Consider the following 19,593-nt stretch of genomic DNA (forward strand, 5'->3'; position numbering starts at 1 on the left):
AGCTCGGAGGGCCGGGCTGAGCTCTGCATCCCGCGTGTTCCGGCTCAGCCCGGCCCCGGGGGCACCGGCAGGTGCGGCAGCGAGCCCCCCTCACCTGGGACACGGTGGCATCGGGGCTACCGGGGAATGTCGCGCTCACAGCTCTGGGAAAGCACGGGAATTTTGCTTTAGGGACTTCACCAAAGGCCGCAAGCCCGCAGGAATTTCTGGTGGTTGGCACAGGACGGGCAGGAGCAGCGGGAGGACGGGGGCAGCGCATCCGCCCCGCGGGGCTCGCACGGCACCGATCCGCCGGGGCCGCGGCAGCACCGGGGTTCGGGGGCCTATTTCACGGGTGGATTTAGGGCTTTAGCGCCGTGCCCCGTTCCCCGCCGGGGCGGAGGCGCTGCCGGGGCCGCCGGGGCGCCGGAGGGCGCTGGAAGCGCCGCGAACCCCGAGCGGCGCCGCTTCCGCCGGGCCGCGGCTGCTCCGGGCCGGCCCCGCTGAGCCCCGGGGCTGCAGCGCAGCCAGGAAGGGAACGGGGCTGGGGAGGGGCTCAGCCTGGAGCAAAGGAGGAGCCCCAGGGATCCTTTCCCTCTCTGGAATTCCCCGCCGGGAGGAGGCGGCCGGAGAGCTCGGGCTGTGCTTCGGGAACGGGGGCAGGAGCAGAGGGAGCGGCCCCAGGGCAGCTCAGGGTGGGCACAGCAGGAGTTTCCCCGTGGAAAGGGAGCTCGGGAATTGGAACTGCCCTGGGAGGGTTGCAGTGCCCATCCCCAGGGCAGCTCAGGGTGGGCACAGCAGGAGTTTCCCCGTGGAAAGGGAGCTCGGGAATTGGAACTGCCCTGGGAGGGTTGCAGTGCCCATCCCTGGAGGTGTCCCCTGGAGGTGGCACTCAGAGCTCTGGGCTGGGGACAAGGTGGGCATCGGGCACAGCTGGGACTCCATGGGCTGGGAGGTTTTTTCCAGCCTAAAGGATTTGGGGACTCTGTGTTTCTGGCCTCGCAGAGACACATAAAGCACTGCCCTCAGTGCAGGCTGCTGCTGGAGGGGCGGCTCCGTCCCTGGGCTCAGGGAATGCCCGGCTCTGCTGCAGGACTGGCACCCAGGGCTCCAACAGCCGCTCCTCTCCATTGCAGGGCTCGGGATGGGTCCCACAGCCGCTCCTCTCCATTGCAGGGCTCGGGATGGGTCCCACAGCCGCTCCTCTCCATTCCTGGGCTCGGGATGGGTCCCACAGCCGCTCCTCTCCATTCCTGGGCTCGGGATGGGTCCCACAGCCGCTCCTCTCCATTCCTGGGCTCGGGATGGCTCCAACAGCCGCTCCTCTCCATTCCTGGGCTCGGGATGGGTCCCACAGCCGCTCCTCTCCATTCCAGGGCTCGGGATGGGTCCCACAGCCGCTCCTCTCCATTCCAGGGCTCGGGATGGGTCCCACAGCCGCTCCTCTCCATTGCAGGGCTCGGGATGGATTTCCTGACGCTGTTCCTGCTGTACCTGTGCTCCGTGCTGGCCGTCGCTGCCCTGCTGTGCCTCTGCTCGGGAAGGCAGGAGAGTTTCCTCACCAGGAGCGTCACCAGGGCCAGCCAGGTACAGCACTGCGCTTCCAGGCAGGGAATGAGCAGCTGCCCTGCTGGTAATCTGCCCTGCTTTGTTGAGCTAAAGTTAGTGCAACTGCTGTATTTGTTCTCAAAAAAAAAAAAAAAAACCACCCGGTGTGTGTGGTCAGAGTGATAACATATAATTTATCTCATCCTGTTTTGATGTCTGCTCTCAAGGAGGTGAGATAGGAAGTAGAAATACACTTCCTCTGAGTTGGTTAAATCCTGCCCAAGCAGCTCGTAAAAATCATTTGGGGCTCCCAGCTCCCAGCCCTGCCTGTGCCTGTCTGGGGTGAGGGTGGAGTTTCTCACCATGCCAGAAGTGCCTTCTTCACTAACACCACAACACAACTCGGGAAAATGAAATAAGAATCAGGCCCCAGGAATCTGCAGTTCTGTGGTGTTGCTGCTGTCATCGAGAGGAAAAACGTGGGGGAGGTTTGAGGATTTAAATAGGGAGCGAATTATAAGTGGTGGCAGATATTTGAGGGAAAGCTCTTTAATGTGTGTACTAATGCTGCAGGCTCTTGTTCACTAAGAAAGAAGCAGGAATGAAGAGCTTTAAAAGAGGATTAAGAATTGGCATTTTGTTGTAAAAATGGGGAATTGGGAAAGCACCAGTTCATTTTTCTGTCTGTTGGGCTGTGTCTGAATGAAAAGGGAAAAAAAAAAGAGCTGTAATACTTCTGGAAGGTAAAGAATGAGAAAATTATCACTGAAATTGTAAATTATGTTTAATGCTGTTCACAGGAGTTCAGACAGACTTTTTTTATTACTGGTATTATACTTCCTTTTGGTTTATAGACACACTGTGCAGAGAAATTGATTTTTTTCCCCCATATCTTAATAGCTGCTGCTATGAAGTGTTTAAACAGCAGCAATTAAATTACTGCTGTGGTATGAAGCCATTGTCTGGAGGAATCCAATCAATACTTGTGCCTGGGAAATAAATACATGTGAATATAATCAATATTTCACCTGGGATATAAATACAGGCAATGCTAAATGTAAGGTCACAATAGTAAATAAATTATTATAAGACAAGGAGCAATAGAATGCAAACCCCAGAATATCAGAAGGGTCTGAAGCTCTTAGAGAGCAGCCAGGGGATGGACATGGGGTGGTGAAGGGCCTGGAGGGGCCATGGAGGAGCAGCTGAGGGCACTTGGCTTTAGGCTGCAGAGTGCTGAGCTTTCCTGCAGGTTCTTTTCTGCTGGGTTGTGTTTCCTCTTACAGCACTTGGAAAATATCCTCTTTTTGCAAACACTCATCCCTCAAACCGCCGAGCTGAGACGCACCACTTCACACCAAAATATTTAGCATCTTCTCAGCTCCACATATGCTTTTTGCCTCCTGGTCTTTCACTTCTGAGGCAAGAAGCTCTCACTGCATATTTTCCCTCGGTGTCAGCTCGAAATAGGCGCAGCCTCTCTAATTGCTGTGTTGCTATAGAGATGTGTCAGCTCAGAGCAGGCAATTCCTGCTACAGAGATCTGACAGAGCAGGCAATTCTGCTATAGAGATATCTGTCAGAGCAGGCAATTCCTGCTACAGAGATCTGTCAGAGCAGGCAATTCCTGCTATAGAGATCTGACAGAGCAGGCAATTCCTGCTATAGAGATCTGTCAGAGCAGGCAATTCCTGCTATAGAGATCTGACAGAGCAGGCAATTCCTGCTATAGGAATCTGACAGCTCAGAGCAGGCAATTCCTGCTATAGAGATCTCAGAGCTCAGAGCAGGCAATTCCTGCTACAGAGATCTCAGAGCTCAGAGCAGGCAATTCCTGCTATAGAGATCTGTCAGAGCAGGCAATTCCTGCTACAGAGATCTGTCAGAACAGGCAATTCCTGCTATAGAGATCTGACAGCTCATTGCAGGCAATTCCTGCTACAGAGATCTGTCAGAACAGGCAATTCCTGCTATAGAGATCTGACAGCTCATTGCAGGCAATTCCTGCTATAGAGATCTGACAGAGCAGGCAATTCCTGCTATAGAGATCTGTCAGAGCAGGCAATTCCTGCTATAGAGATCTGACAGCTCAGAGCAGGCAATTCCTGCTATAGAGATCTGACAGAGCAGGCAATTCCTGCTATAGAGATCTGACAGCTCAGAGCATGCAATTCCTGCTATAGAGATCTGACAGAGCAGGCAATTCCTGTTATAGAGATCTGACAGAGCAGGCAATTCCTGCTATAGAGATCTGACAGCTCAGAGCAGGCAATTCCTGCTACAGTGATCTGTCAGAGCAGGCAATTCCTGCTATAGAGATCTGACAGAGCAGGCAATTCCTGCTATAGAGATCTGACAGAGCAGGCAATTCCTGCTATAGAGATCTGACAGAGCAGGCAATTCCTGTTATAGAGATCTGACAGAGCAGGCAATTCCTGCTATAGAGATCTGACAGCTCAGAGCAGGCAATTCCTGCTACAGAGATCTGTCAGAGCAGGCAATTCCTGCTATAGAGATCTGTCAGAGCAGGCAATTCCTGCTATAGAGATCTGACAGCTCAGAGCAGGCAATTCCTGCTATAGAGATCTGTCAGAGCAGGCAATTCCTGTTATAGAGATCTGTCAGCTCAGAGCAGGCAATTCTGCTATAGAGATCTGTCAGAGCAGGCAATTCCTGCTATAGAGATCTGACAGCTCAGAGCAGGCAATTCCTCAGGCACAGCCCTGCCTGGGAGACTCGCTCCATGGGCAGGGGCAGCTCCTCCTTCAGCTGTGCTTGAAAGGACGATTAGACATGGAGCCCTGGGGCTGGAGCTGCACAAACTGCGTTTTGGGGGTTTGGCTGGCTCATGGGGTTTTTTTCCCTCTCTTTTCTGGAGGCCACAAGTTTTATCCCTTTGCTTATCTCCCCCTGATCTGTCAGATGGGCTGATGGAGCATATTGAGGCTGGGGAATTGCTCAGTTCTATCCCCTGCTTAACCCAGCCCCACCCCTCACCCAGCCTAAGCTCCTTAGAACTTTCACACATTAACCCAGATATGTTTGTTTGGGCCTGGGGGGCTCCCAGGAGCGTGGAACCTCAGTCCCCTCTGGAAACCCCAGCAGCATTCCTGCCTCTCTTCCTTCTTCATGCAAAGGGGGCTCAGGCACGGGAACTGCCCGGGGAGGTTTGGGGTCCCCATCCCTGGAGGTGGCACTCGGAGCTCTGGGCTGGGACAAGGTGGGGATTGGGCACAGGGTGGACTCCAGGAGCTTGAAGGGCTTGCCCAGCATTCTGTGACTCTGTGTCTTATGGCTGGACTTCACGGTCTTGAAGGTCTCTCCCACCTTTGATTCTGTGGTGAGAAGCTCCTGAAAAGGAGCCTCTCCTCCCCAGTGCTGGGGCTGTGCAGGTCCAGAGCTGAGGCATGAGGGACTTGGACTTCAATCTGAGCTGGCCCCGAGGCAGCAGTGATGGCCAGGTAACATTTCCTGCCATTTCCTTCATTTCCTCAGGTGTTGTCACTGGTGATCCCCAGCCAGCTGCAGACAGTGACGCAGCAGGCAGTGCACAGGCTCTTCCACACAAGGTATTGCACTTCCATGCCTTTGGCATTAGTTTTTACTCTGATTTCTGGTTACTGTTGGGATCTCCTGCCACCACCAGAGCTCTCAGTATTATCCTTAGGTATTCTGTCTCCATTTGGGATGCCTGTCAGGATTCCAGATTCCCTTTGAGGTTTGCCACCCTGCTGTCTCTGCCTTCCTTGCTCGTTGTTTGGAGGGTGGTGCCCTGAAATATTGGAACATATTGACAAACGAAGATAATGTGGCTCAGTAACAGATGTTGGTCACACTGGTGGGATCCTGCATCCCCACAGGAATTAGCACAGCCTCTGTGGCAGCTGCAGATGGAGTCAGACAGACTCTGTCTCCATCCTCGCCCTCAAATCCCATTAGTGTGGGTGTCCAGGTGGCTGAGGGGGAAGCTGCTCGGCAGCCTGCTGGATTCAGGTGCATTTTGTGTGTCTGTAAACTCTGGTGCCTCAGGAAGGATTTAAATACCTTTTCTCTGGGGACAGCAGCTCGCTGTGACAGTGACTGCAGGGCTGCAGATCTGCAGCTGTGTTGTGAGTGCTGGGGTGGTTTTGTGCCTGTTCTGCTGATGCTCTGCTCTAACACAGCCTGAGACAGAGAGGTGGCACTGCCAGAGGTGCTGGGGGCACTGGGATTCTCCACGTACTCTGGAACTGGTGCTCACTGCCCACCTCCTGCCACCCTTATTTCCTACAGCTGGTTATATTATTGCAGAGTTTTAAAGGTTATTTTCTTTGCTTTCAGAGTAGCAAATGTCTTCTGGCAGAATGTTTTGTGGCCTATTGCTGTGGCATATTTTGTCAGCAGCAAGTGATTATAGGATTTTGTACTGACAGGGAAAAAAATCCAAAGTAGATGTGAATAAAGCAGGGAATTTAGCTGACATATTTAAAGGAGCATATGTGGGAAGAAGAGAAGGAGAAGCCAGTGGATGGAGAAAACACTATTAATATGCAATCCAAGCTGGCCTGAAAACCTAAAAGAGGTGTCTCCTTGCATTTGGAAAGTCTTTGATCCCCTCTGAGTGTACTTGACCTGTTAATCAGGACGCTGAGTATTAACCAGACTGTCCCCTTTCCTCGGCAGGAGCTGTTTGTTTGTGGTCCTGCACGTAGCCCTGCAGGCTGCAGTGTTTGGGGAGTACACCTGGGAGGTGTTTGTGTACTGCTGGGAGCTGCAGTTCCACCTGCTCCCGCTGCTCCTGCCCTACCTGCTGCTGGCTGCCAACCTGGGCTGCTTCCTGCTCTGCTCCCGGGCCAACCCTGGTGAGATCACACCCCTGCTCTTTGAAAACAGAAAACTGCTACAAATCCCATGGTTTGGTTCTTTTTCTGGTCTCTTTGGCAGGTACAGTGACACAATCCAACGCTGCATCCCTGGCTAAGGTTTATGCCTATGATGGGGTGTTGTTCCAGAGAGGCCTCGTGTGTCCCACGTGCACCCTGGAGAAACCAGCCAGGTCCAAGCACTGCAGTAAGGATCTGAAATTCCTTGATAACCGTGGCACTAAGAGCTTCCCAAAGGAATTCTCCCCCAGGAGCTGCAGTTCCCACTACAGCTGTTCTGTTCCCAGCTCAGTGCTCACAGGGCTGGGTTTGTTTTCCTGGGGTCCCAGGTCACAGCTGCATTTGCCCATCCCTGGAGCTCTTGTTGGGTGCTGTTTCTTCTCACAGAAATTACCAGTTCTGAGGGATAACTCAGGGTCAGGAACAGCTGAGCTTGTGAGCAGCTGGAATTGAAATTAAAAATTGTCACCTGTCAGGAGCTCAGATCAGGATTTTCTGTTTCATAGTCACAGAACCCTGTAATGGTTTGGGCTGGGAGGGATCTTTAAGGGCCATCTCATGTCACCCCCTGCCAGGGCAGGGACACCTTCCACTAGCCCAGGGTGCTCCGAGCCCTGCCAGCCTGACCTGGAGCACTGCCAGGGATGAGAAGTCCACCACTGCTTTTTGTCATCTAAAATAAAGGTGGGAGCTCCAATCTCTGCCTTTCAGGTGCTTTGCCAGGCAGTAGTGTCAGAGAAACCAAAGTCTTGGAGCTGCAGTCTTAGTGAATAAAAGAGGAAATGGAATATGTTGTTTTTCTTAGGATCCGCAATTGAATTTATTTGCTTCAAAAGCTGCCAGCTAAACCCCGACTGCAACTCCCACGTATTTCCAGCTTAAAAAACACCTAAAGATCCAACTGCTTACTTAAAAACCAAGTGCCAAGATCTCAGAATCTCTGCTGGTCAGAGTGACTCTGAGATGTGTACAAGCCTCTTTGTCCCAGCCCGGCAGTCGAAGAAGGAGTCAGGATTCCTCTGTTCTTGTTCTCAAGGTTGTTTATTATTTCTCATCTATAACATTCCTTCTCCAACCTGCCATAGGTCTGTCTGGCAGGTCGGTTGAGGCACACTGGTGTTATCTTTTATACCAAAAACTACGTGTACATTATTTACCATAACTTCCCAACACCTATCACCTATGTTAGACAGTGAGCTTCTACTCTAAACCAATCCAAAAGTGCCAACATCACCCAGAAGATGGAGGCCAGGAAGAAAAAGGAAGAAGGACAGGGTACACCCAAATTCCTCCATCTTGGGACCCCGAGCCCCCATTCTAAAAACCTCAAAAATCTGTTTTTCACCCCGTGACAAACTATTATTCTACTTAAACTTTCTTGACTTGTAATTCTTCATATAAAGGTGGGAATTTGCTCCACGGGTCAAGATCAAAGGCCCAGGGGTCTTGTGCTCTGTGCCAAGGCCTCGGAGCCCCCAGGCAGGGGCTGGAGCCACGCAGGGCACTCAGAGGAATTTCCTGGGTTCTGACACCAGGGCCTTTGCTTTGCCCCTGCCTCCTGGAGGCGTGTGCAGGACGTGTGTGCACCGCTTTGACCATCACTGCGTGTGGGTGAACAACTGCATCGGCGCCGGCAACGCGGGTGTGTTCCTGCTCTACCTGCTGTCCCTGGCGGCCACCGCCGCGGCCGTGGCTGCCGTCACCGCTGCCCTCCTCATCCAGGTGCTGCTGCTCTCCAACGCCATGCACGGCACCTACCTGGATGCCCAGGGGCAGGAGCAGCCCGTGGGGATCCCCCTCCTCGTTCAGGTCAGTGCTGGACAATGTCCTGGCTTGCACTCTGCTGTCAGGAGCCACCTCCTGTTCTCCCAGCACGGGGACAGACTGCAGGGTTTGGGGAGAGACTGCAGGGTTTGGGGAGAGACTGCAGGGTTTGGGGACAAACTGCAGGGTTTGGGGACAGACTGCAGGGTTTGGGGACAGACTGCAGGGTGTTGGGACAGACTGCAGGGTTTGGGGACAGACTGCAGGGTGTTGGGACAGGCTGCAGGGTTTGGGGACAGACTGCAGGGTGTTGGGACAGGCTGCAGGGTTTGGGGACAGACTGCAGGGTTTTGGGACAGACTGCAGGGTGTTGGGACAGACTGCAGGGTTTTAGCTGTTTTATACACATAACTAGATTTAGAAAACTGCCACTGCTGCATACTTTAGAAATGGGGGTTTTTCTCACAGCACTTCCCATGCCACAGGTTCCTGTCTCCAGGATCTGCCACTCGGCAGATCTGGTTCATAGAGAAGGAATTTCCATTCCAGTGACTAGCTGATGTAGGGAAGTTTAGAAAACAGCTGAGAGTCCCTGAGGTACCTTTGCGGAGGTGCTAAAGCAGGACCCCCCCCTGGAATGCAGATACAGTTCCACCTGCACATGGATGTGCATTCCAGCTGGGGCTGTGCAGTGCCTGTGGGACTCAACCCTCCTCCATTTTAACTTCTCTCTTTCTCTGCAGCACCTTTTCTTGACTTTCCCTAGGATTGTCTTCATGCTGGGGTTTGTCATCCTGCTCACGCTGGTCCTGGGGGGATACTGCTCCTTCAGTCTGTATTTGGCCCTCACCAACCAGACCACCAACGAATGGTGCAAATCTCGAAGGTTTGGGGGCTCCCCCCATCTCCCCTCGCAGCCTCGTGACAGACCCCTTGTCTACAAAAACATCTATTCCAAAGGGATCTGGAGGAATTTAAAGGAAATCTTTAGCCCTCCTACCGTGTTGGAAAGGAAGAAGAAAACATGAAGATACTCTTGTTTCTTTGGGCATTTATTTTCTAAGACTTTAGTTCAGCAGTGGGCTTGGCTGCCCCAGGCAGACTGTGGAACAAGATTCTGGAACTGCAGGTTTGGAACTGATTTGGAACAAGATTACTGCACAATTCACATATTGGTGCCCCAGCAGAGCATCACTGGAGCTCCCTCCCTCAGGGAGACTCAGGGCCAGCTCAGTCCTGGCCCCTGAACACAGGGATTTGATTCATCTTCCCAAAGTGAATCTTTCTCTCTGGGAAGGGCTAGCACAGAGCTCCTGTGAACTTTGAGGAAGCAGCATCTTTCTGTATCTTTCTCTGGGAAACAATTAACCCATGACTGTTAACAATGACTACAACAGGTTGTGTGTATTGAGCTGAAAGAACGATTTCTGCCAGGATCTTACCTGCAGAATCCATGTCCTACTGCAGCTTTGGAGCACTAACTTCAGGAAAGAAATTAAAGTGTCCCTGTTCACCTCTCCTTCCAGAAATTCTTCCGAGTATAATAGAAGAGAAATTGGAAAAAAAAAAGTAGTAAGAACTTTAAATAATTTTATTTTTAAAAATGTATTTATTTACATGCCAAATCTGTACAATATGCAATCAAAAATCCTTATATGGTTTAAAAAACCAAATTCCTATACAATATGGCTTTCCAGCCCCCAGGCTGGCTCTCAGAGCAGCCTGGCTGGCATTTCAGGGTAGAATGATGCATTCACAGACCAGTACATAAGGCTACTTGTCCAGGATACCAAAGAAAAGAGAAATACTGCAGTACCGTGCCTTGGGAGGCCTGAAGGAGTGAGGTTAAAGGCATGAGAGTGTTTCAGTGGTGCTCAACACACACCACAACTCCTTAGGTTTGGTTTTCTCAACTTGTTTTAAATGCATATATTTCAATAATCCCTTGTGAGACCCCCACATACTTGCTACACTTTCTGAATCCTTTTAAAAACCAGAGCACTGCTGTCCCAGTGACAGGCAGAGGGGGCTGATTCCCAAAGGATCTTCCTTAATTCGAGGCTGCTGTACAGAATACTGAGTGCCACTTGTGACCTGTCAGTCTCCTCAGGGTGACCAGGCCAAGGGTTTAACTCCTGGAATTGGTTTTACACTGAAACACCTTGGGCCTGCCCTGTCCTATCCTGTTTTAGACCCGCACTATCCCGTTTTAGACCTGTCCTATCCCATTTCAGGCCTATCCTGTTTCAGACCTGTCCTATCCCGTTTTAGACCTGCACTCTCCCCTTTCGGGGGCCTGCGCTGTCCCATGAGCGTTCCCCTGGCTCTGCGAGCAGCCCCAGTGCCCGGGCGTGCAGCTCCCCTCCCTCACACGATCACGGTCTGCACCTCCACGTCTCCCTCCTGCGCGGCGATGACGAACTCCCCGGCGTGCTCCATGATCTCGATGTCCTCGGAGGCCACCATGGTGACGGTGGCCTCCTGCGCGGCCAGGCCGCCGTCGGTGGCCAGCACGGCGCCGTCGCCGATGGCCGAGGCCAGGGTCATGGCCACCTGCTCGGTGAGGCTCTCGGGCGTGGCGATGGTGATGGTGTCGGCGGCGTCGGCGGCCGCGCCGCCCTCGGCCACGGTGACGTTCTGCACGATGATCTGGTGGCCCGAGTTGGCCTGGTTCACGATCTGCTGCACCACCTTCATGATGTGGCTGTCCACCTGCCGGGGGACAGGGGCTGCAGTGACACTGCTGCACTGACTGACAGGAGCAGCTCCAGCTGTCACCCCACAAACAGACTCTGCCATGTGTCACCCCTCCTGTCACCCAAGGACTGCCTTACCTCATGTCTTGTTCCCTCTATTATTTCAGTAGCTTCACTGGTCTCCATGTCTTCGGTAGAAGTCTGGAAGACAAAATAAGATTATTCCCTTTTGAGGTTCTTACAAAAAGGATTTTATCACCAAGATATAATTCACTTTTACACAAGCCTTTGTGTTCCCCTCACATGCAGTAGCTACTCCAAAGACAACTCCTTGACATTCCCTCCCAATCCCATTATCAGGAACTACTTAAAATGAATGCACAATGTTCACAAATAACTGAAAGAGAAAGTCCTCCCTCAGCAGGATTTGGCCACGCAGCAGATTTTTCTCCTACTGGAGAAGAACTACGGCAGCACTCAATAACTGAGCTGTGTTACCCTGCTGGGATGAGAACTGGCTCTGTGTCACAGAGGGGAGACAGTGAAATGCAGAATTCATTGCTTTTGGCAGCCTCTGTTAGAAACAACAGAGATTATCTGGGACAAAGTAAGATAAATAGAAATGGGAGAAAATAGGAGGGAAAGCTGAAGCAAGCTTGTGAGGACTTAAAATCTGGTGTGGCCAGAAGTTCTCAGGCTCAGCCTCCTGGCACACACAGCACGTTGGGAGGGTGGGGAAGCTCCAAGTGCTTTCCTTCCAAACAAGGCTGATCCCACTGGCTCCTGGGGCCATGCAGGCAGGGCAGAGCCTGCTCTACCTCCTCCCAAAAGCCTGGAGCAGGAACGTGAACAACTGCAGAGTTTTCCCTGCCCAAAGCCTGTGCTCAGTTCCCAGAGAGCAGGCTGGCTGCCCCTTCTCACCTCGATGATGTACTCCTGGGTGTCTGCCACCACTGAGGAGAACTCCACCAGAACCGTGTGCGGGTCTTCTGAAAGGACTGTGGCTGCCAAGTTGTCAGCAGACTGACTCTCCTCTGACACCATCACTTCTTCCACATCCTTCATAGCAAGGAGGCAGCCACCTGCATGGAATTCCAGAAAAACATCCATTTTTTGTGTCCATCTCCAGTAGCAGCTGGAAGGTGCTATGCAGCAGCAAGGGGATGCCATGGATGAGTGACCAGTGCCACTTGAGGGGCTCCTGGCCCACCAGGACAAGCCAAGGAACAGCCCAGGAGAGTCCCTGTGACACCAGGAGCAGAGCAGCTCTCCAGTGCAACTCCCAACACCACATGGGTAAATGCAGGTGGTAAAACCACTCAGGGTTTTTAAGCCATGTGCGAAGAACATACAGGAAGAATCTGGGTATATTTTAAATCATTGATCTTTTCTGCTGATACATCTCAATATCTCCTACAAAAGTCCATTTTTTCCTCCAGTAAACTTCTATTTTTCCTTTGGAATAACACCATCAGCACTGCTGAAGAAGTCTGGAAATCCCTGCTTAGGAGCTAAAGGAGCAGCAAGCCCAGTGCAACTAATCCCACCAAACCAGATTATTGGTCAGAACTTTACCCAGACATTTCCTTCCCAGCACATGCCCACTCCCATGTGAGTCATTAGATCCACAGAATTCATGGCATGACTAGGTTGGGAGACCTTAAAGATCATGGAGTCCAACCCAGCCCTAACACCTCAACTAAACCCTGGCACCCAGTGCCACATCCAGGCTTTTTTTAAAACACATCCAGGGATGGTGACTCCACCACCTCCCAGGCAGACCATTCCATTACTTTCTGTAAAAAACTTTTTCCTAATATCCAACCTGTACTTCCCTTGGTGCAGCTTGAGACTGTGTCCTCTGGCTCTGTCGGTGGCTGAGATCCACCCTCAGCACCATTCCCAGCCTGGCCAGCTCAAGCCCAGGGCAGCCCAGCCGTGCTCACCTTTGGTTCTGAGGTGCCTGTTGAGGGTGCCGTGCTCGGCGAAGCCGCGGCCGCACTTGTAGCACTTGAAGGGCTTCTCGCCGGTGTGGTGGCGGATGTGGCGCACCAGGGAGCCCTTCTCCCGGAAGCCCCGGCTGCAGAACTGGCACACATAAGGTTTATCCTCCAGGTGGGTACGGAAATGCACCTGCTGGGCATTCTGCACGCACAGGGAGGCAAGGCAAGCGCTCAGAGAGGACACGGCCAACTCACGGACGCGGGGTTTTGCTGCCAGGGTGCAACTCAACGTCTTTTATAGGAAGATTTTCCTGGGTGGTGGTTTAGGAATGGTATTTCCCAAGCCAGTGTTCACACCAGGACTCACCAAATTTATGAGGCACTCACTTGCTCCCCCTCTCCCTCTCCCCCTCCCCTTGCAGTGGGCTGGAGAGGAGAATTGGAGGCACAAAAGGTGACTGAGATAAGAACAATTTACAGAAACAGAAATAAGATAAAAAACCACTACTGATGACAGAGGGTACAAGAAAGAGGTGAACAACTGACCTGCCCTGATAATAGACAGAAGGAACCCCTTTCCCCCACACTAGAATGTTCTGGCCATGCACCCTCCTGGCTACTGCAAAAATTAACCTCATCCTGGCCAGAACTGGGACACTGTTACTACATATTTGTTCCACACATGAAGGAACAGTTTCTTCAGAAATGTGATGGTTTTACAAAGACTGTCCTTCTTTTGCCCACTAAACCAAAACATCTTTCTGGAGTTTCAGCTCACAGAATCACTGAATGGTTTAGGTTGGAAAGAACCTTAAGGAACATCTTGTTTGACCCCCCTGCCATGGGCAGGGACACCTTCCACTATCCCAGGTTGCTCCAAGCGCTGTCCAACCTGGCCTTGGACACTTGCAAGGATGGAGCAGCCACAGCTTCTCTGGGCTATAAGAGGTAGGCAAGCACTTTGAGGAGCAAAGCCTCCTGCCCTCTGCCAAAGCCTGGTGTCACAGACGTATTTTATGAAAAATCCTTTTGTTAGGGTCTTTTCTCCTGAGAAGCCTCAGAAAGGAAATGTAAACAATAATTATCTGCTGCTGTGGAATGCAACAGGTGCATCTTTGATTGGTCTCATGTGGTTGTTTCTAATTAATGGCCAATCACAGTCCAGCTGTCTCGGACTCTCTGGTCAGTCACAAGATTTTATTGTCATTCCTTTCTTTTCTATTCCTTGCTAGCCTTCTGATGAAATTCTGTCTTCTACTCTTTTAGTATAGTTTTAGTATATAATTTTCTTCTAATATAATATTTATCATAAAATAATAAATCAGCCTTCTGAACATGGAGTCAAGACTCTCATCTCTTCCCTCGTCCTGGGACCGCTGCGAACACAACCACAGAGGAGCAGCCACAGCTTCTCTGAGCTCTTAGAGGAGCAAAGCCTCCTGCCCTGTGCCACAGCCTGGCTCTGGGGGGCCAGTGAGGAGGTTGGTGAGGGGGGCCCACCTTTGTCTTGTAGCGCTTGCCGCACTTGGGGCAGGCGTAGGGCCGCTCGTCCGAGTGCACGCGCCGGTGCCCCTTGACGTGGGCTATGGTCTTGTAGAGCTTGCCACACTCCCCGCAGCGGAACCGCCGCTCGTTCACGTGCACCTCCTGGTGCTTCTTCAGCAGGTAGCCCTTGGTGAACTCCTTGCCACACTCCTCGCACTTGAAAGGTTTGTACTCTAGAGGGACACAGAGAAAAAGGTGTGGTTGATCCAGGGCAACCTGCAGCACAAGGATCTGGTACGTGTGGAACTGAATTGTCACAAAAAGCACAACCTGGAGAAGGGGAGGAATTGTATTGTCAAGCACGTGTGTGGGCTTTCACAGAACCCCACAATAGCTGGGGTGGGAAGGGACCTCTGGGGATCATCCAGTGCAGCCCCTGGCCAGGCAGGGTCACCTGGAGCAGGTGACACAGGAACGTGTCCAGGTGGGTTTGGGAGACATCCAACCTTCAACCAGGGAGGCTCCTCACCCTCCCTGGGCAGCAATTCCAGGGCTCTGCCATGTCAGGGCTCTGCTCTTTCCTCTATCATGGAAAGAGGTTCTTCCTCATATCAGGGTGGAACTTGTTGCGTTTTAGCTTCTGGCCACTGCTCCTCATCCTGTCACTGAACAGAGTCTGGCACCATCCTCTGACACCCCTGGGAGGGATTTGTATGGATTGATGGGATCCCCTCTCAGCCTTCCCTTCTCCAGACTGACCAGGCCCACCTCCTGCAGTCTCTCCTCATCAGAGGAGCTGTACCCAGCTGAGGTGACTGAGCCACAGCTCGTGTCACACAGCAGCCCTGGCAGCCCTTTACCTGTGTGACTCTTGCTGTGAGTTTCCAGGGCAGCAGCTTCATTGAAGGCTTCATTACAGTGAGAGCAAATGTAACGTTTGTACCCGTTGGTTCTTTCTGCAGGCGTCTGCTGGAGAGAAAATGGGAAAACTGCTTTTCTTTTTTAAGACACACCTAACTGGTGTGTCCAGTTAGGACTGCTACCCAAATTCCCAACTAAACACTCCAGCTTTGACAGGAAAGAGATCTCTGTTGTGAAAAGAGACAGCACATGTGTGAAAGAACGTTTCCCTTAAATCATGCCTGCACAATGTAACTCTAAAACCTGACACAAAGCCACAGGCACAGGCAGACATACATGAGGACAACAGTGCTGCCCACAACCAAATACAGACAAGGAAAGTTAAAAAATTAATGTGTTGATGGAACACAAACATACAGCCTCTGCTCCTTCCACTTTAACACTCTGCTCCACACATGGCTCCTCTTCTACTTCCACCCCTTTGTTCTGCAGCTCTTCTGGAGCAGCTGCCACAGGTTCATCCAGCTTCTGCACCTCCTCCAGAGCCACTCTCTCGATGACAATCCCCGAATTCCTCATGGCCTGCCTCAGCAGGTTCTCACTGTTCACTTCCCCCACACAGGGCAGCTCCTCAGGATGCGGCTGCTGCAGGAACAAAGAGAAGTTGGGCACAGCAAACCCACAATGTTTTCAATGTTTTACAGCAACACTGCTGCGAGTGCCACTCTGTCTGCAGTGCCCAGTGCTGTGCTATGGGGTTCAAAGATCAGCCAGGGAATACCTTGGGCTGAGGAGGAGGATGAGGTGGATCTGCACCCTGGCAACCCAAGGGATGACAAGCCCAGAAGGAAACCAACCAAAGGAACCCCTTCATTCCACACTCAGATTTACTGTCAGTACCCTAGACACCTCTGCTCTGAGGTGAAACATTCTTTGTGTAAAACATACGGAGGGTGTTTGAATCAAACAACACTCACATCTGCCTCCAGGGGCTTTGCATCCACCACGGGCAGTTCCTGCATCTGGACATGGACCTCGTGGAGCACGTTGCCTTTTGCATCTGTCACGAAGTGGATGACAGGGGAGGCCTCGATGGATTCACTCGCTATGGAGGACACCATGTCTGTGGTGGAGCTGCAGGGTCCTGCAAAAAATGAACCACGTGGGGAAATGCAGCCCTCAGCAACTCCCTGCCTTAGAGCACAAGGTGCCTGTTAACACCACCTTTGTACCAGATTCTCAAACACTCTTGAGTTCACAGCCAGCTTCGAGGTAATAATTTGCTCTATAAATTACTTTTTTCTGGTATAAAAAATATAATTTCAAAACCATGGGATTATTTCTTATCATGGAATGTTTGTGTTGGAAGGGACCTTAAAGCCCATCCAGTTCCAACCCCTGCCATGGGCAGAATCACCTTCCACCATCTCAGGCTGCTCCAAACCCTGTCCAATCTGACCTTGGACACTGCCAGGGATCCAGGGGCAGCCACAGCTGCTCTGGGCACCCTGTGCCAGAAGGAATTTCTATTCCAAGTGCTGTGAGGGTTTGGCTTTATCAGACAGGAGGCAGGTCCAGGCAGCATCACTGACCTGATGGCAGATCATCTTTGTTGACAACTATTTCTTTGGTCATGTTGAAACGGATTTTTTCAGTGCAAGGCGTCAGAGATTTAAGGTGCCGAGTCAAAGCTCCCGATTCCCGGAAGCTTTTCCCACATTTCTTGCATTTGTAAGGTCTTTCATCTGGAAATGACAAGAATCAAAACAAGCATGTTAAAGCCAGCACTGCCAGGATCAGCTCTGTGTGACAGGCTGAAAAATATGTTCAGCTTTCTACAGCACATGACTGTGCCTATCCCAGAACCTTCCACTGCTTCCCAGTACCCCAAAAGCTGGGGAGCTCAATGGTCTCAGCTCAGCAAAACATGGGAAGCAGCAAGGAATTCCACTGGAAGGCACAAAGATAACCACAGACAGCTCCAGTGACAAGGAGCTCTTATTTGGGAGAACTCTTACCCGTGTGCCGCCGATGGTGTCGGATCAGAGACCCCTTTGTCCTAAAGGAAGTCCCACAGAGTTTACACTCATAGTCCTTCCTGCTGCTGTGAGTGATCATGTGAGCTTTGAGGATGCTGGCCTAGGGAAAGAATTTCCAAAAAGTTTAAAGTTTAAAAGTTTAAAATTTTACATTTTAGCTGTAAAGAACAACAAGGCTCCTTGTGAAGGCAGAACTTCCCTCTGGGAAGGGCAGGCAGTAAAGCACACTGCTACTGAGTCTTGGGAGCTCTTAAAATGTTCACAGCCAGCCTAAAAGGCTCACCAACCCACAGCAGCAGAGGGGATACTCACAGTTTTAAATGTCTTCTGGCACAGCTCACACACGTATCGCCCCTCCTTGTTCACCTGCAGCTTGACCTTGAGCAGCTCACTGGAACTGTCCTGCTCCTCACTGACCTCCCCATCCACGTGGCCATTCGGGTTCTCAAACACATGGTCTCCTGCTACAACGACCTCTTTGATGTGCCCACTGCCTGGGAAAAGGTGGGGACACAGTTGGCTTCTTTACAGGACAGCAAACCATCCACTGTTTCAGTATTTCACCCAGGAAAAGGAGAAAAGATATTTTAAACCTGCCACTCGAGTCTTTGCAACCTTCTCATTATGGCAGCATAAAATGGGCACTTCTGGAACAGAGTTCAACATCTAATTTATATTAATTAGTTGTATTAATTAAGCTGAAGGAGGGTAGGCTTAGAATAGACATTGCAAAGGAATTGTTCCCTGTGAGGGTGGGCAGGCCCTGGCATAGGTGCCCAGAGAAGCTGTGGCTGCCCCTGGATCCCTGGCAGTGCCCAAGGCCAGCTTGGACACTGGGGCTTGGAGCAGCCTGGGATGGTGGAAGGTGTCCCTGCCATGGCAGGGGGTGGCACTAGGTGGGCTTTAAGTTCCCTCTAAACCCAGCTCATCCCATGACTATTCCATGGCCCTGATGAGAGAGGATTGCAGAGCTGGCCCAGGGCTGCCTCCCAGAGCTCTGCAGGAACAGCCCCAAATCCCAGTGACACAGAGGTTGTCACCCACCCAGCCACAAGCCAAAGCCATCCAAAGAGGTCACAGATGAGGGAACAGTACCAGACCCCCCGGGGGTGCCAAGGCACCCCAGAGCTCACCTACGATGGCCGAGGCGTTGCTGATCTCCTCTGCAATGGAAGATGCTTCAACAACAATGTGAGCAACAGTGATGGACTCCTCGACAGCAGGAACCACCTGCTGGCACAGAGCACCTTTCAGCATGCAGGCCCTGCTTGCCTGAGCACGCAGCTCCCTCCCCTCCAACCCAACAGACCGTTGCATCCTAATTATTTCCAGCCCCGGCTGGGAGAGGCCGCTGTCACCTTTTGTCCTTCGTGGCCGAGGAGCCCGGTGAGCGGGTCGGGAGGGCGCTGGCAGCCCTTCTGCAGCTTGTGCTGCACGAACTCCTGCAGGGAGCTGAACTCCGAATGGCAGCGCCCGCACTTGTGCACGTCATCCTCGTCTGCGGGGAAAGCGCCGTCAGCGGGGCCGGTACACGGGACACGGCCGGGGACAGGGCCGAGGGACCGGGCGCTCGGTGTATCCCCGCTCCCTGCCCCCGGATCCCGTCCCGAGCAGCTCCCCAGCCCCTCCGGCACCGGCATACACCCGGCCTCGCCGCTCCGCCCGGGGGATGCTGGAGGGGAGCGGGGAGACCCCGGCCGAGGCACACCGAGACCCGTCCGCCTCCCGCCCCGCGGGCAGTACCGGCCCGGCCCCCTCACCCAGCGGGCCGCGCCGCCCCCAGGCCTGGCAGTGCCGGCCGGGGCCCCGTGAGGGCGGTACCTTGCTCACCGAAGGGCGGCGAGAGGCCGATGAGGGCGGCGGGGGACGCGACGGGCGCGGGGGGCCCGGAGCCCGCGCCCCGGCCTGGCCCGGCCGCTCCTGCCGTAAGCGCCGCCGGCCCCGCGCCCGTTGCCATCGCGGCCCCCGTGTCGCAACGCGCCGCAAGATGGCGGCTTTACGGCCGTGTCGTCATAACAACGGGACGGGGCTCGGCGGGGAACGCGCCAGCCGCGCGAGGGTTCCGGGCGTCGGCGGGCGGTGTCGGAGCACGGTCTCTCCACCGCTCCCGGTGACCGCCGGGCTCCGAGCCCCGGTGGAGCGGAGTCCGGGCAGTTCCCGAAGAGTTACCGCGGAGTTGGCTAACGCGTTACCGAACGAGCGCCGGGGCGCCCTGGCCAATAGCAGCGCGCGGGGGGCGGGCCCTCGGGACGGGCGGCCAATGAAAGCGCGGCGCGGCGGGCGCCATCGGCGGCGACGAGCGGGAGGACGGGGAGGGGCACCGGGCGCCGGCTCCCGGCGGGGAGGGCGTGGCCGCCGGCCGCGCCGCCCAATGGGGACGCGGTCCGTGCGGAGCGCGGCCAATGGGGAGGCGCGG

The 19,593-nt window shown here is 53.2% G+C and overlaps 2 protein-coding genes across 9 annotated transcripts; one reads left to right on the forward strand and one right to left on the reverse strand.

The window, feature by feature from the left end:
- The first annotated feature begins 483 nt into the window (after positions 1 to 483).
- ZDHHC4 (zinc finger DHHC-type palmitoyltransferase 4) lies at positions 484 to 9,672 on the forward strand. 4 transcript variants are annotated; one of them, XM_054516534.1, is made up of 6 exons: positions 484 to 674; positions 1,116 to 1,566; positions 5,023 to 5,096; positions 6,190 to 6,368; positions 6,451 to 6,576; positions 7,954 to 9,002. In XM_054516534.1, the coding sequence occupies exons 2-6, from the start codon at positions 1,204 to 1,206 to the stop codon at positions 8,562 to 8,564; spliced, it is 1,353 nt and encodes a 450-aa protein (XP_054372509.1). In that variant the 5' UTR covers positions 484 to 674; positions 1,116 to 1,203; the 3' UTR covers positions 8,565 to 9,002. The 4 variants fall into 4 exon arrangements, with proteins under 4 accessions (XP_054372509.1, XP_036248548.1, XP_036248549.1 ...); XM_036392655.2 differs by lacking the exon at positions 484 to 674 and having other exon boundaries at positions 921 to 1,566; positions 7,954 to 8,198; positions 8,897 to 9,672; XM_036392656.2 differs by lacking the exon at positions 484 to 674 and having other exon boundaries at positions 921 to 1,566; positions 7,954 to 8,198; positions 8,920 to 9,186.
- On the reverse strand, positions 9,188 to 19,291 carry E4F1 (E4F transcription factor 1). 5 transcript variants are annotated; one of them, XM_036392642.1, is made up of 15 exons: positions 18,999 to 19,291; positions 18,536 to 18,675; positions 18,311 to 18,407; positions 17,490 to 17,671; positions 17,157 to 17,277; positions 16,731 to 16,883; positions 16,116 to 16,282; positions 15,556 to 15,783; positions 15,138 to 15,246; positions 14,293 to 14,510; positions 12,796 to 12,994; positions 11,771 to 11,931; positions 10,988 to 11,050; positions 10,542 to 10,865; positions 9,188 to 9,684 (listed from the first exon to the last, which is right to left on the reverse strand). In XM_036392642.1, the coding sequence occupies exons 1-15, from the start codon at positions 19,132 to 19,134 to the stop codon at positions 9,664 to 9,666; spliced, it is 2,319 nt and encodes a 772-aa protein (XP_036248535.1). In that variant the 5' UTR covers positions 19,135 to 19,291; the 3' UTR covers positions 9,188 to 9,663. The 5 variants fall into 5 exon arrangements, with proteins under 5 accessions (XP_036248535.1, XP_036248537.1, XP_036248536.1 ...); XM_036392644.1 differs by lacking the exon at positions 9,188 to 9,684 and having other exon boundaries at positions 9,724 to 10,865; positions 19,008 to 19,291; XM_036392643.1 differs by lacking the exon at positions 9,188 to 9,684 and having other exon boundaries at positions 9,724 to 10,865; positions 15,138 to 15,243.
- Between the last annotated feature and the right edge of the window lie 302 nt (positions 19,292 to 19,593).

Source organism: Molothrus ater, chromosome 16 (assembly GCF_012460135.2).
Source record: "Molothrus ater isolate BHLD 08-10-18 breed brown headed cowbird chromosome 16, BPBGC_Mater_1.1, whole genome shotgun sequence".
Lineage (NCBI taxonomy): Eukaryota > Metazoa > Chordata > Aves > Passeriformes > Icteridae > Molothrus > Molothrus ater.